Raw genomic sequence first — 14220 nt, 5'->3', positions numbered from 1 at the left:
ATCCAGGGATTTACTTGCCTGATGTCCTGCTGTCCTGCTTCTGACCTTGGAGAGGGTGGTAGGGGTGGTCTCACGCCCTCTCTTCTGGCTCCACCCCCACGATCCCTGTTGCTGTTGCTCAGTTGCCAAGTCTCAGCTGACTCTTTGTGAACCCATGGACTGCAGCGTGCCAGGCTTCCCTGTCTTTCACTATCTCCCAGAGTTTGCTCAAACTCATGTTCATGGTCTTCCCTGGTGGCTCAGTCGGTAAAGAGTCTGCTTGCAATGCAGGAGACCTGGGTTCAATCCCTGGGTCGGGAAGATCCCCTGGAGAAGGAAATGGCAACCCACTCTAGTATTCTTGCCTGGAACATTCCATGGTCAGAGGAGCCTGGTGAGCTATAGTCCATGGGGTCACAAAGAGTTGGACGTGACTAAGTGACTAACACACACACACACACATGTTCATTGAGTCCATGATGCGATCTAACCATCCCATCCTCTGTTGCCCCCTTCTCTTGCCCTCGATCTTTCCCAGAATCAGGGTCTTTTCCAAAGAGTCAGTTCTTAACATCAGGTGGCCAAAGTATTGGAGCTTCAGCTTCAGCATCAGCTCTTCCAGTGAATATTCAGAGTTGATTTTCTTTAAGATTGACTGGTTTGATCTACTTGCTGTCCAAGGGACTGTCAAGAGTCTTCTCCAGCACCACAGTTCGAAAGCGTCAATTCTTCCGCGCTCAGCCTGGTCCAACTCTCACATCTGTACCTAACTACTGGAAAACCCCAAAGCTTTGACTGTAAGACCCGTTAGGTACACAGCAGTCACGCGCTCGGCCATTCACCATCTGGCCTCTAGGTGGCGCTGCCTGCCTGGTGCACCTGGACGGATCCAGTCTCTGCAACCTCTCAGCTCAACCAACGCCCTCTGGGCCCTCCCGCGGCCCTGGACCTGGGCACGAGTCCCTGAACAAAACCCAGGCCTTGGTTTTGGGGAGACACTGAGTCTCATTTGCTTGTCCACGGGATTGGTTATTATCATGTGGTCCTTGATTGGCCTGGGTGATCTGGAGATCAGAGAAAGCCCTTTTTGCAAAGGCATCTGGATGCCGTTAAAAACTGTTTCCCGATTACAAAAGTGAGCATGTGTATTTGTGAAATTATTTCAATACAACACCAAGTCTACACCCCCGTCCATTGAGGGCCTTCCCCACCCTCTTCAGAGGTAAACATCACAGGTCCATGGCTAGCTGTACATATCTCCAGATTTTCTATTGAACAAATGGAGTCTTGGAAGATACTGCCTGGATGGTGAAGCCTTTCTCCTGTTTAAGAGCTGCAGCCGGGTGGGTGAGGGCGAAAGTGGTGGGGAGTGGCTGGGTCTGGGTGGAACTGTCGGGGAGGTGGGGAGGAAGGCCCATCTCTGAGCAGCTCGCAGGGTTCTAGGTCCAGGGACTTAATGGGGAATTGCAGAAGGGCACAGGCCACCATTCTGGGCAGAGACCAAAGGTCCAATGAAAAGTGGGTGTCATGTTTAGCAGATGGGACTAACATGGCAGATCAAGAGCAGGGTGGAATGATACTAGTTCTGTGTCCATTCCTTCTGCAGACTCTACTCCAGCCAGCAGCAACGCCCTCTTCTTTTTTTTTCTTAGACATAAGTTTTTTTAAATACTTATTTTTGGCTGTGCTAGGTTGGCAGTTTTTCTCTAGTTGCAGCGAGTGGAGGCCACTCTCTAGTTGTACTGTGTGGGCTTCTCTTGTTGCTGAGCACGGGCTCTAGAGTGTGCTCGCTTCAGTAGTTGTGGCTCATGGGCTTAGTTGCTCCATGGCATGTGGGATCTTCCCGGACCAGGGAGTGAAACAGTGTCTCCAGCATTGGCAGGTAGATTCTTTACCAGAGTCACCTGGGAGGTCCAGCCTCTACTTTTTAAAATTAGTTTTTTGGAGTATAGTTGATTTACAGTGTTGTGTTCATTTCTGCTGTATATAGCAAAGCGAATCAGTTATACATATACATAGATCCACTCTTCTCTAACTGCTATTCCCATATAGGTCATTACAGAGTTCCCTATGCTAAACAATAGATTTTTATTAGTTATCTATTGTAAACTAGGTAGTAATGTATATGTCAACCCCAATCTCAAAATTTATCCCTCGCCCTCTTTCCCCCTTTCCCTTTGTAAACCAAAAGTTTGTTTTCTTTTCTTTGTTTTCTGGCCATGCTGGGTGGCATGCAGGATCTCAGTTCCCTGACCAGGGATTGAATCCATGCCCCCCTGCAGTGGAAGTGCAGAATCTTAACCCCTGGACTACTGAAGAAATCTAGAAAATTTGTTTTGTACATCTGTGACTCAATTTATGTTTTGCAAATAGGTTCATTTATGCCATTTTTTTTTTTTAAAGATTCCACATATAAGTAATATCATGTATTTGTCTTTCTCTGTCTGACTTACTTCACTCAGGATGACAATCTCTAGGTTGATTCGATTCCTGGTCAGGGAACTAGAACCCTGCATGCTGTGCGGCATGGCCACAAAAACAAAAAACAGATCTCCTGAGTGTATATATATGACTGATTCACTTTGCTGTACACTTGAAACTAACACAACATTGTTAATCAACTATGTTGTTGTTCAGTCGTCCACTCATGTCTGACTCTTGGCGACCCCTTGGACGGCAGCACACCAGGACTCTCTGTCCCTCACCATCTCCTGAAGTTTGCCCAAGTTCATGTCCATTGCATTGGTGATGCCATCCAGCCATCTCATTCTCATCCTCTGACGCCCTCTTCTCCTCCTGCCCTCAATCTTTCCCAGCATCAGGCACTTTTCCAATGAATCAACTGTTCTCATCAGATGACCGAAATACTGGAGTTTCAACTTAAGCATCAGTCCTTCCAATGAGTATTCAGGATTGATTTTCCTTAAGATTGACTGGTTTGATCTTCTTGCTGTCTGAGGGACTCTAAGGAGTCTTCTCCAGGACCATAGTTTGAAGGCATCAATTCTTCGGCGCTCTGCCTTTTTTACGGTCCAGCTCTCACAACCGTACGTGACCACTGGAAAGATCATAGCCTTGACCATACAGACCTTTGTCGGCAGAGTAATGTCTCTGCGTCTCAGCTCACTGTCTAGGTTTGTCATAGCTTTCCTGACAAGAGGCAAACATCTTGTGATTTCATGGCTGCAGTCACCATCTGCAGTGATTTTAGAGCCCAAGAAGAGGAAATCTGTCATTACTTCCACCTTTTCCCTCTCTATTTGCCATCAAGTAATGATGAAAGTGAAAGAGGAGAGTGAAAAAGTTGGCTTAAAGCTCAACATTCAGAAAACTAAGATCATGGCATCTGGTCCCATCACTTCATGGCAAATAGATGGGAAAACAGTGGAAACAGTGTCAGACTTTATTTTTTTGGGCTCCAAAATCACTACAGATGGTGATTGCAGCCATGAAATTAAAAGACACTTACTCCTTGGGAGGAAAGTTACGACCAACCTAGATAGCATATTAAAAAGCAGAGACATTACTTTGTCAACAAAGGTCCATCTAGTTGAGAGGGTAACAGGCAGGAAGGCCAGGGGTCTCCAAACGGAGGAAATAGCCTGCAAGTGTCAGACATTTTTATCTCTCTTAACTGGCAGGAGGAAACAAACTAGCGATATTTTTTCCTTCTCTATACAAATTTAAAAAGAGGTTTCTCTTAAAATACTGTGTTGCCATAATGACACCTGGTTTCACCTGAAGTTAACTATTCTCAAACCTAGAGATAACCAATGCATTTCTCTTATGGAAATGTTTACCTTAAGCTATGCTAATGTACTATGCATTTACCCCAAACTCTGTCTTCAAGTTGGTTCCGACTCTTGGCTCAGAACCTACTTGACAAGCCAGTATATTATACTCAGATATTGTTTCCCTAATCTCTGTAAATGAAACTATTTGTATGGTGATCTGCCCTTCTTCAAGATTCAAGTTAATCATTTTATGGTCCAAGATGAACCATTTGGTGCCAACATTATCCCAAAATGCATCTTATGGGTGAGGGGCCTGGTGCCATTCTGAGTTTTAAGACATTTCTTTCTTTTATTAACAGACTGCTAGTGACTGTATAACATCCAGCTGAAGACTAGCAGGGGGGTACTCTTTCTGCCCCCTTCTGATGCCTACGTCAGAAGCTTTCTCTATCAAAAGCTCTGAGCGATCAAGCCTCATCTCTGGCCCCAGATTGAATTCTTCTCCTCCGGGGGTCAAGAATCCCGGCGTCTTTGCGTGATTCAACAACAACCTTTCATAGTCAAGGCTATGGTTTTTCCAGTGGTCATGTATGGATGTGAAAGTTGGACTGTGAAGAAAGCTGAGCGCCGAAGAATTGATGCTTTTGAACTGTGGTGTTGGAGAAGACTCTTGAGAGTCCCTTGGACTGCAAGGAGATCCAACCAGTCCATTCTAATGGAGATCAGTCCTGGGTGTTCATTGGAAGGACTGATACTAAAACTGAAACTCCAGTACTTTGGCCACCTCATGCAAAGAGTTGACTCATTGGAAAAGACTCTGATGCTGGGAGGGATTGGGAGCAGGAGGAGAAGGGGATGACAGAGGATGAGATGGCTGGATGGCATCACTGACTCCATGGACGTGAGTCTGAGTGAACTCTGGGAGTTGGTGATGGACAGGGAGGCCTGGTATACTGCGATTCATGGGGTCTCAAAGAGTTGGACACGACTGAGCAACTGAACTGAACTGAATGAGACTGAATGCCATGATCTTAGTATTTTTAATATTGAATTTTAAGCCGACTCTTTCACTCTTCCTCCCTCACCCTCATCAAGAGGTTCCTCACTTCCTTTTGCTTTCTGCTATTAGAGCAGTATCAACTATACTTAATAATAATAACAATTAAAAAACCCCTTTATTTTCTTATTCCTATGTTCTTTTCTTAGGTGCTATTATTACAGAGGGAGCGCAGCCCACCCTGCATTAGTCCCTCAGCCTCCTCTACCCGCGGCAGCCTGAAGGCTTGAGGGCTGGAGCAAGACCTTTCGGAACCCTCAGTTTTGATGCTATGGTAATAATGGCCATAGTAAAAAATCACTTACTATGGGCCAGGTACCCTTTGTTCTGAGAACAGCAGTTCTCAAAGAGGTTCAGAAACTTGGGGGCCAGAGACCCTTTCAGGGGGGTCCATCAGACTGAACTGTTTTATTTTTTTAAATAAATATTTGATACTACTTTAAAACATTATATTTAGCCTGTGGGATCTTCGTTCCTTGACCAGGGATAGAAGCCATACCCCCTGCATTGGAAGTAGAGCATCTTAACCACTGGACCACCAGGGAAGTCCCTGAACTATTTAAAAATATTTTTTCTTTGAACTATTTTTAATATTAATGTTAAGATGTCCTTTGCCTCTGTCACTTTTTTTCTCTCACGTGTGTGGTGGAGTTTCCAGGGGAGAGTCGCTGTTGCAACAGGTAGGATGCAGAATCAGATGTGTGAATCCAGCTGTCTTCTGTTCACTGGACATGGAAGAGATGCAAAATTGGAAAACAATGTCTCTTTTTATGGAATATTTTTGTTTTGGAAAAGGTGGTTATTTTTCATTAAAAATGTTATTTGTTATCATGAGTAGATGGATTGTGATTTAAAAACTAACAGTTTTTAAAATTAGCAGTTTTATTTTTTTTGTTTTGATCTACAAATGGCAAATATCAGTAGCTATAACCCATATAAACAGATGTATATGTATATATATATAGTTTTTTTTTTGCCATGCCACACATTATATATATGTATATATAATTTATTTTTTCTTTTGGTGTTGTGGCATGTGGGATCTTAGTTCCCTGAATAAGTTCTATGGCCCCTGCATTGGAAGCTTGGAATCTTAACCACTTGACCACCAGGGAAGTTCCCTCAAGTATATTTTTTAAAGAATGGAAAGAGGTACTGAGACCAAAGTGTTTGAAAACTGGATGTAGAAGAATGGTCCAATCCAGCCCGCTGCCTGTTTTTATAAATAAAGTTTTATTGGAACATAGGCACACCCACTCCTTTACATAAGGCTGCTTTCCTGGTGCAATGACAGAGCCAAAGAGATAGAGAAACCATCTGGGCTACAAAGCTGAAAATACTTACTCTTTGATCCTTTAAGAGAAAGTTTGCTGGACTGATGCAGAATAATGTATTTAACTTCATGAACAGCTCTATTACTGTTTCCCTTTTGCAGATGGGAAAATAGAGGTACAGAGAGGTAAAGTCATTTTCCTTAGATCACACAGTCAGTGAGGCTGGGGCTGAGCTAAGCCCCTCAGGGTCAAATGACTGACCCCAAAGTTGGGGTGTGGTAGATGTCTTTGGTTAGTGTCCCCCTTCTTGGCCTCTGATTCCCCTTCATCTGGTACTCCGTTGTTCCTTGAAGACCATCTACCTCTCCATGATTCTCTGAAGCCCTTTCTTGGGAGAACCAGGAGTTGCATTTTCAGACCAAAGGCCTTTCATGTCAGCCTGAACAAGGGATGTGTGTGTCACTACATCATTTCTGACTCTTTTGAGACCCTATGGACTATAGCCCACCAGACTCCTCTGTCTATGGGATTTTCTAGGCAAGAATACTGGTGTGGGTTGCCATTTCTACCTCCAGGGGATCTTCCTGACCCAGGGATTGAACCTGCATCTCCTGCCTTGGCAGGTGGATTCTTTACTACTGAATTACCTGGGAAGCCCCTGAACAACAGGTATAACTGGCCTTTTGCTCACCTAAATCAACATAGCTCTCTGACCTCCTGACGTTATTAACAATGGTTTTTGGCTGTTGACTATATTCACAGAAGCATTCACAGAATAGGCGGGGAGGTAAGACCCTGGGGGTGGAAGGTGCTGTACCCCCTTCATCATGCGGCCAGCTTCTAGAAGGCTGGAGTGGGAGGGTGCCGGCAGGTGCACTGTGGGTTGATGGGCAGATGGACAGATGGGGCTGGGGGTGGAGGGAGGGCAGGCTGTCAGTCCCTTCTTAAGAACTCCACCCCACCTCTGATATGCTGCCCCCACCTTGAACTGGCCATGACCCTCTTCTGCTACCACAGGCTGCTCTGAACCTTGACCTCTAGGTTCTAGGACTCTCTGATGGCTGTGGTAATTCAGGGGCATCTCAGGAAAGTCTGTGAAATGGGATACAGCTTGGGATGGAGCCCTTCAGAAGCAGCTTCTTGGGTGCCGGTGAGTGGGGTGGGAGCGCCAGAGGCCTCGGGTGGGGCTCACCTCCCACTGGACTCTGGGGTCCTGAGCTAGGCTTCCAGGTACCTCCTGCAGGGTGTTTCCAATAGGAATTTTGCTAATATTTGAGGCCTCACACATTCTCTTTGGGGCCTCACTGGCCAGATCATGCAGGAATATTATCCAGCAAACTGGAGCCATGGGGAGGTGGTGGTGGGGGGTGGTCTGAGGGTGGAGGCATGGGGTGGTGGTGGTGGGACTCTACTGCCCTGCAGTCCCCCAACCAGGACAACCAGGTAAAGACCCAGCCAGTGTCCCTGGCTTTAACTTTTTTGCAGAGTCCTGGCTGGAGAGCTACCGCTTTCTCATCCTTAACCACTTTCCAAGTGCCTCCTACCAAAGTACCCCCAAAGAGACGTGGGGAGTACTTTGCAGAAGCTATAAAGACCACTCCAACACAAGCCCTTTGATTCAACTTTTTTTTATTTTTTTTTTCTTTTTGAATGTCATGCAATAATTCACAGTCCCAAGCCCACAGTTTTCAAACAAGGTAGGAAAAAGGAAAAAAGAAGCAAAGGAAATCGGTGGTGGTGTTTTTTTTTCTTTTTTCTTTTGTTATTTCAAGCAGGACCAAATGTCAGAAAAAAATGCTTCTTTTCTCAATCATTAATTTTTTTGTCCTTTTTAAAATTGTTTTTTTTTTAAATTGATTTCTGCAGGCAGTAATAGTAGGGTTTGGTATAACCAGCAAGCACTCCTGTGTGTGTCTGAGAACGTGTGTGGGGTATGAGTGTGTCTGGTGGCGGTCTGTGTGGGACGCTGGCTTTCCTCTTCGCTTCCGGCTTCTAGCCACACACACGGGCCACCAGCAGGCGTTCACCAGGGAAAGGAAAGATTTCAATTGAGATGATAAAACTCATCAATAGAAGCAATTTTTTTTTTCTCCCCGTTTTTCTTTTAAAAATGTTTTTTTTTTTTTTTTTTTGAAATTTCCATTTTCCCCAAGGTTCTCCAAAAATGGCTGAGTTAATTCGAATCCCTTGGCTGTGTGGTTTGTCTGCCCCCGAGGGCCCCCCCGCCGTCGTCGTGGGGGATCGGGGCTGGGTGGGGGGCGCCGTTGCTGCCCAGGAGGGTCTTTCCGGGACACCCTGGTGTGTCCCGGCCCTGGGGACTCCCTCCAGAGTCCGGGGTCGTCCGGCTGGTCCTCTCCTGGGCCCTCCCGGGGCTCCCCGCCCCCGTGTGCTGGGCAGGTGGCAGCGAGGTGGCCCCGCGGCCGGTGCGGCTCCTCCCCGAGGGGGGCGTGTGCGTGGGGTGCGTGGGGGGGCCGGGCGGGCGCCACCTCGCCCGGGCTTAGCACCAGTCATCGTCGTCGGTCTCGCTGTAGGCTTCGTGCAGGCCTTTCCGGGAGCCCGGCCCGCGGGGCCTGGCCAGTCCGTGGGCCGGGTAGTAGCCGTTCGGGAGTCGCCGGCCGTGCCTGGAAGGCGAAGCGCAGGCCGGGCCCGCGGCCCGGGGAGTCCTGGGCGAGCACGCGTGGCGCGCGGGGGGCGGCGCGTCGTAGGCTGCGGCCCGGTGCTCCTCCTCCTCCCCGCCGCCGCCACCGCCCGGGCCGTCTGGCTCGTCGTAGTCGGAACCCCGGTAGTAACCGTGGTGGTGCCGGGGGCCCGGGGGGCCCTCGGCCGCGTGCGCGCCGGACGCCGGCCATCGCGCCCCGCCGTGGCGACACGGCGCCCTGGGGGACTCGCTCCGGGCCGGGCCCGGGACCCGCCGCTCCATCGCGGGCGAGCGGCTGCTGCCGTGGCCTCCTGTGGGCGGCCGCTCCCCGGCCAGGGGCTCGGCCACGGGGCCCGGGTACCTCCGCGGGCCGCTGGGGGCCGTTCGGCCCGGCCGCGCCGCGGGCTGCTGCTGCTGCTGGGGACCCGAGCCGCCGGCCTTACGGATCACGGGGGAATAGGACACGTGCGGCCGGGGAGTGGAGGGGGTCTGGGGGAGCTGGCGGCGTCCCCGCCGCGGAGTGCTGGTACCAGATGTTGAGGGGGCTGGGCTTCCACTTACGGAACTACTGCCCTACACGAAAATTGAAACAAAGGAAATCAAAAAAAAAGATACAACAAAATCAACCAGAAGGAGACGGGAGGAGACACAGAGGACGGGAGGGTGGGGAGCGAAGGAAAATTCAGAGGACGGGGGAGGAGGGTGGGCGGGGAGGACACACAGGACGTTCAAATGGAAAAAAAGGAAAAAAGCAACAGCCACAGGTGGGAGGAGGGGGAGGAGGGGACAAGGAGGAGGAGGAGTGAGACAAGGAGGGTCGGGGGAAGTCGAAAACCAACACAACAAAGTGAAAAGAGAAATGAGAAATGGAGTTTTGTAAGTTTCGGGGTTAAAAATAGCAGAAGTTTCAAAAATTACTCACAGGCGTCCAGAGGACAGAAATCATAATTGAAACAAAAAACGGAAGCTGGGTTAAAGAAAAGCAAAAGGCAGAAGGTAGCCAGGGTGGGAGTGAGTTGTAAAGACCACTGCTGGCCCAAAACTCAAACGTGATCCACAACCAAAGAGGAAGCAGCTGCGGGCGGCGGGGAGCGGGGTGGCAGGCGGGCAGGGGGCTGGGGTGCAGAGTGGGGAGCCAGAGTGGCAGGGGCCAGTGTCCACCCCTGCCCGAGCCCAACCCCCTGGCTTGGGGAGCCCCATGGTGGGCAGGTCAGAGATCACGGCAGGAGTGGGGAACCCCGCCCAGAGGGGGCTGTGGGCTGTGGCCCCCCATCCTCTCCCGGAGGGGTCCACAGTGCGTCCTGCCACACCCACCTGACGGTGGGCCATGTGCTCCCGGCCCTCACTGGGTGAGCGGGACCAGCGCTGGTCACGGGCCCGGGGCCGGCCGTGCTCGGGCCGCTCCTGGGTGTAGCGCTCCTTGTCAGGGGGCGGGGGGTGGTGGTGGTGGTGGTGGTGGTGGTGTTGCCGATGCTTCCGGTCCTTGGGCCGGCCCCGCTCCTGGTCTCTTTCCTTTGATGGCAGGTCCCCAGACTGGGTGGTCATGCTCAAGTCTGTCCCCAAGCCTGGGGCCGCATGGGGTCAGACAAGACAGATGGCTGTGAGGAAAGGGCGGCATGGGACGTGCATGTGGGCGGCTTCTAAGAGGGACTGCGGGCCCTGCGGGCACCTGCCCTTGGGCCCAGGGTGGCTTGGTGGGTGTGTGTGGGGGAGCTGGTCACCAGGGTGTGAGCAGCAGCTGGCGCATCTCAGTCCCCCTGGGTCCTGTCCAGGCCCTTCTGTCTTTCCTTAGTGTTTACCCTGCTCTGCCTTCTGCCCCATCTCCCCTGCTCTGTCCCCTTACACAGCCTCTGGTCCCTGGGCCCTGCAGGGCGACCCACCTGTGTCCACATCTGTGTAGCGGCCCAAGGAGCGCTCGGAGGTGCGGTGGCCGCGGTCTCTGCGCCTCTGGTGGTGCCGCTGGTTCTCCTCGGGCGGTACCCTCTCCAGGGAGTAGTCGTCCAGGCGCCGGGCCTTGGGGCCCAGCACGGAGGCCGAGCGCTTCATGGGGCTGGTGTCTGAGATGGTCTGGGGTGGGGGGGAACAGGCCAGCGGGCTGGGGTCAGTGGCCGGGACGCAGCAGTCCCAGTCTGCCCCATCCACCATCAGTGATGGGGTGTGACCATCCAGGGTGGGATCTGGTTGGGGGAGCCCTGAGCCTCAGGCTCCAGGACTCCTCTGTCCCCTCGCCAGCTCCTCCTGGGTTCCTCCAGGAGGCCCCATTCTCTCCACCTCCTGCTGGGACAGGCAGGTCGGCTGAAGGGCAGAGCTTCTCCCATCCGGAGTACAAACCTGGGAGCCCTGGGCAACCCGGCCTGCTCTCCAAAGCGAGTGAGGAGCCTCAGCCTCTCCTTGCTGCCAGGCCTATCGGCCCAGGGCCAGGCACCCAGCACACAGTCCTCCTTGGCCAACTGGGACTGGACTTTCCTGCCCACCTGAGTCCAGCTTCTATGGGAAGCCTTTGAGGGACTGGCCTGGCATTTGAGACCCCCGGGGGGACCTGCTCTCCTCATCCTTGGCCTGCAGCTTGGGGGCCTGTGTGTTTGCTGCACCCTTGGGTGGAACTGTGTTCCCTGCGGCTGGGAGAGGAGAGAAGGAAGACAGAGCAGACTTGCCCAGGGCTTGGCCCAGTGGCACTGCCTGAGACTGGAGTCTTAAGGGAGTCGGGGCTGAGACCAGAGGTTCATAGTGGTGTCATGGGAAAGAGCCCCCAAGAAAGAGTGAGCCAGGCAGAGCTACAGGTCAGGCTTCTTGGAACGATGGATGCCCGCCTGCCAGGCTTGGGGGCCTCTGAAGAGAGGGTGGGAGGTGGGGGGTCAGGGCGAGGTCATCCCTCCAGGGTACACGTGGGGCACACAGAGAACACAACACATGAGGATGGGGCTCCACGGGGTGGGGGGCAGGGGGTGCGGTCTGCGAAGAAAGGGTGGGGTCCGAGGACCCGGAGAGATGACAGAACTCCCACGAGGGGGGGTGGGCGGGAAGAGGGGGCCGGAGCCCAGCTGGGCGGCGGGCAGGCGCGGTACATACACTGAGGTTATTCCCACGTGGCCGGCCCCTTCTCCTCTGTCACAGCCCCACGGGATGGTGCACACAGAAAAAACAGAAAGAAGGAAATAAATATAAAAGCCGAGAGGGAGAGGGAGAGGTGTGTGGGAGATGGAGGAGAATGCCAGGGTCGGCGAGAGAGAAGAACCTGAGGTGGGGAGGGAAGGGAGAGGGGGAGAGAGGTTAACGTCCCCGGTGCGTGGGCGACCCCAGGCCCGGCTGGCCTTCCTCCCATGGGGACGGAGCACACAGATGGCAAAGGCACGAGACCAACAGATGGGGCGACGTGGCCGCAGGCGCCTGGCCCTGGACTCTGCCTCATGCAATGCGCCCCAGCCCTGGCTCCGCTGACACTCAAAGCTTCGGGGGTGGGGTGGGGTGGCTGTCAGCTGGCTTGTGCCCCCCTTCTCCTGGGGCCCGGAAGCTCAGTCCTGGTTGGGCTTTGGGGGGCCCATCGGGATGGGACTGGACAGTCACATGCAGGCTGGGTGCCTCCCACCCAAATTCCCAGCAGCCAGAGGCCACACCCCTGGGCGACCCTGGCCCAGCCAGGCACAGCACAGCCCAGCCCCCGCCACCCCCACCCCGCGCAGACGCCACGGCACAGCACACGAGCAGCCTGCCACAGTCAGACATGCCGCCCTGCCTCTCAGGTTGGGTGGACAGCCCAGCCATGCTTCTGGCCCCTCTGTCCTGGGGGGCCAGGGGCTGTGGGACACTGCCCCCCGACAACCAAGCCCCCAGCTGGGTAAAGCAGCCACACACAGACACGCGTCAGGCACACACACCTGCTTCTCCCCAGCGGCTCTCACAGAGACCAGACAAACGACTCCCAGGCCCTACCCCAGACATGCTACCAGGTCCTGGGACCTGCCAAGTTCCCCAGAGCATGTACGATGTATGAGCACACCCATCCCTGTGTGCATGCGCCTCTGTGCGCATGCGTGCGTGCGTGCATGGATATTCTTGATTGCAGCTCTCACCGGGGCCTGACACATCCCCTCCCATCCCCCATCCACATCCCCGATATGTGTCCTCCATATCCTCCGGCCTCAGCATCCCCAAACGGAGCAGAGACAAACCCCGAGGCAGTGGCCACGGTGCCCTGCCCCAGAGGCACCTCGTCCCCTCTCAGTTCTCCGTCAGGGAGAAACTAAGAGGACTGGGGCCTCTGAGGGTTCCAGAGGTGTGGACCCTGCCCGCTGCAGCCAAGGGTGCAGGAGTCCCCCCCAGCCCTGGGTCCCTGGGCTGCATAGGAAAGCCGGGACTCCAGAGGCCAAGTCCAGTCCCCAGGGTGGTGGGTGAAAGCTCTCACCTGGTTCTCGGCAGGCAGGCGGGGCATGGAGGCGGCCCGGGCCTGGCCTTCAACGGGGAAGTAGTGCTCACTGTCAGAGTAGCCGTCTCTGCCCATCTCTCGCATCTCCACAGACTGCGGGGCAGATGGCGAGGCTGGGTGAGCCCCGGGGCCGCCTGGCCGGGGGATCCCGGGGTGGAGGGTTGGCTGGGTGTGTGCAGAGCTGCAGGTGAGGGGCCCAGACCCCTCCTTCTTGTCCTGCCCGGGCCGGGGAGTCAAGGGGGCGCTGGGGCCATGGAGGTACCTGAGAGTTGGGCTGGTTATTAGGCATATCGGTGGGGGGGCCCCGCTCTGGGCTCCATGTACCCGTCTTCTGGAACATCTCCTGGGCCCGCTGAGTCACCCAGGATGGGCTCTCTTTCATGCCACTTTCGTGAGCCATCCTGTGTGGGGTACAGAGGCCAGGGTGATGGTGGGCACTCTGGTGGCTTTTGCACCTGGCACCCAGCACCCCTGTTGCCCTGCCTTCTGGCCAAGAGGGACACTCACAAGCCTCCTCCTGGGTCCAGCTGGGTGGAGGGGAGGGCGTTCTGGCCAGGCCCCCCCTCCTGTGTTGGCGATGGGGGCTCCATGCGCTGGAACATGAGAGGTGTCCGATTCTGGGGAAGCAGAGAGCAGCGTGTGTACACAAGGTGGCCGGGGGGTGGGGGGAGAGGGGACAGATGGAAGAGGGTGTCCCAGGCTGAGGCTTTGGTTTCAAGACTGCAGTGAGGAGGCTATGCTTAGCCCACCCATGGGGTGAAATCCTAGAAGCCATTCTTGAAACCCACCCCTACCCTAAAATACACACACACATTCAAGTCTGATCCATCAGCGAGTCCTCTAGACTCTTCCAAATCCATCCATAACCAGATCACTTCTCACCGCTCCATGACCCCCGTCCTGGTTTTCATCAGTTTGGCCGGGACCACTGCCCCCTCCCAGGCTCCCAGCTCCAGACCTTACTCTCCATGGCCACCAGAGAGCACCAGTGAGCAGCGGCAAGAGATCACTTCCCACCTCTCCTGAGGCACCCTTGTGGCTCCCACTTCACTCTGAGCAAAAGTCAAAGGCCCACAAATCCTGAATAATCCGTCCTGTCACCTCCCCACTCTTGT

General features: G+C 53.6%; 1 protein-coding gene across 1 annotated transcript in view; it reads right to left on the bottom strand.

The window, feature by feature from the left end:
- Positions 1-7700: 7700 nt before the first annotated feature.
- The window catches only part of CACNA1A (calcium voltage-gated channel subunit alpha1 A), a 206774-nt gene continuing 200254 nt past the window's right edge, over positions 7701-14220 (bottom strand). The window contains exons 40-45 of the mRNA XM_055539160.1: positions 13613-13722; positions 13368-13506; positions 13085-13198; positions 10563-10749; positions 9997-10247; positions 7701-9255 (exon numbers count right to left, since the gene is read on the bottom strand). Of these exons, the coding sequence (XP_055395135.1) occupies positions 8542-9255; positions 9997-10247; positions 10563-10749; positions 13085-13198; positions 13368-13506; positions 13613-13722 (1515 nt within the window). The 3' untranslated portion in view covers positions 7701-8541. The remainder of the gene's footprint in view (positions 9256-9996; positions 10248-10562; positions 10750-13084; positions 13199-13367; positions 13507-13612; positions 13723-14220) is intronic.

This window comes from Bubalus kerabau, chromosome 1, assembly GCF_029407905.1.
Source record: "Bubalus kerabau isolate K-KA32 ecotype Philippines breed swamp buffalo chromosome 1, PCC_UOA_SB_1v2, whole genome shotgun sequence".
Classification (NCBI taxonomy): Eukaryota; Metazoa; Chordata; class Mammalia; order Artiodactyla; family Bovidae; genus Bubalus; species Bubalus kerabau.
Note: the sequence above shows the minus strand (reverse complement) of the source record. Positions and strands in the feature narration are given on the sequence as shown.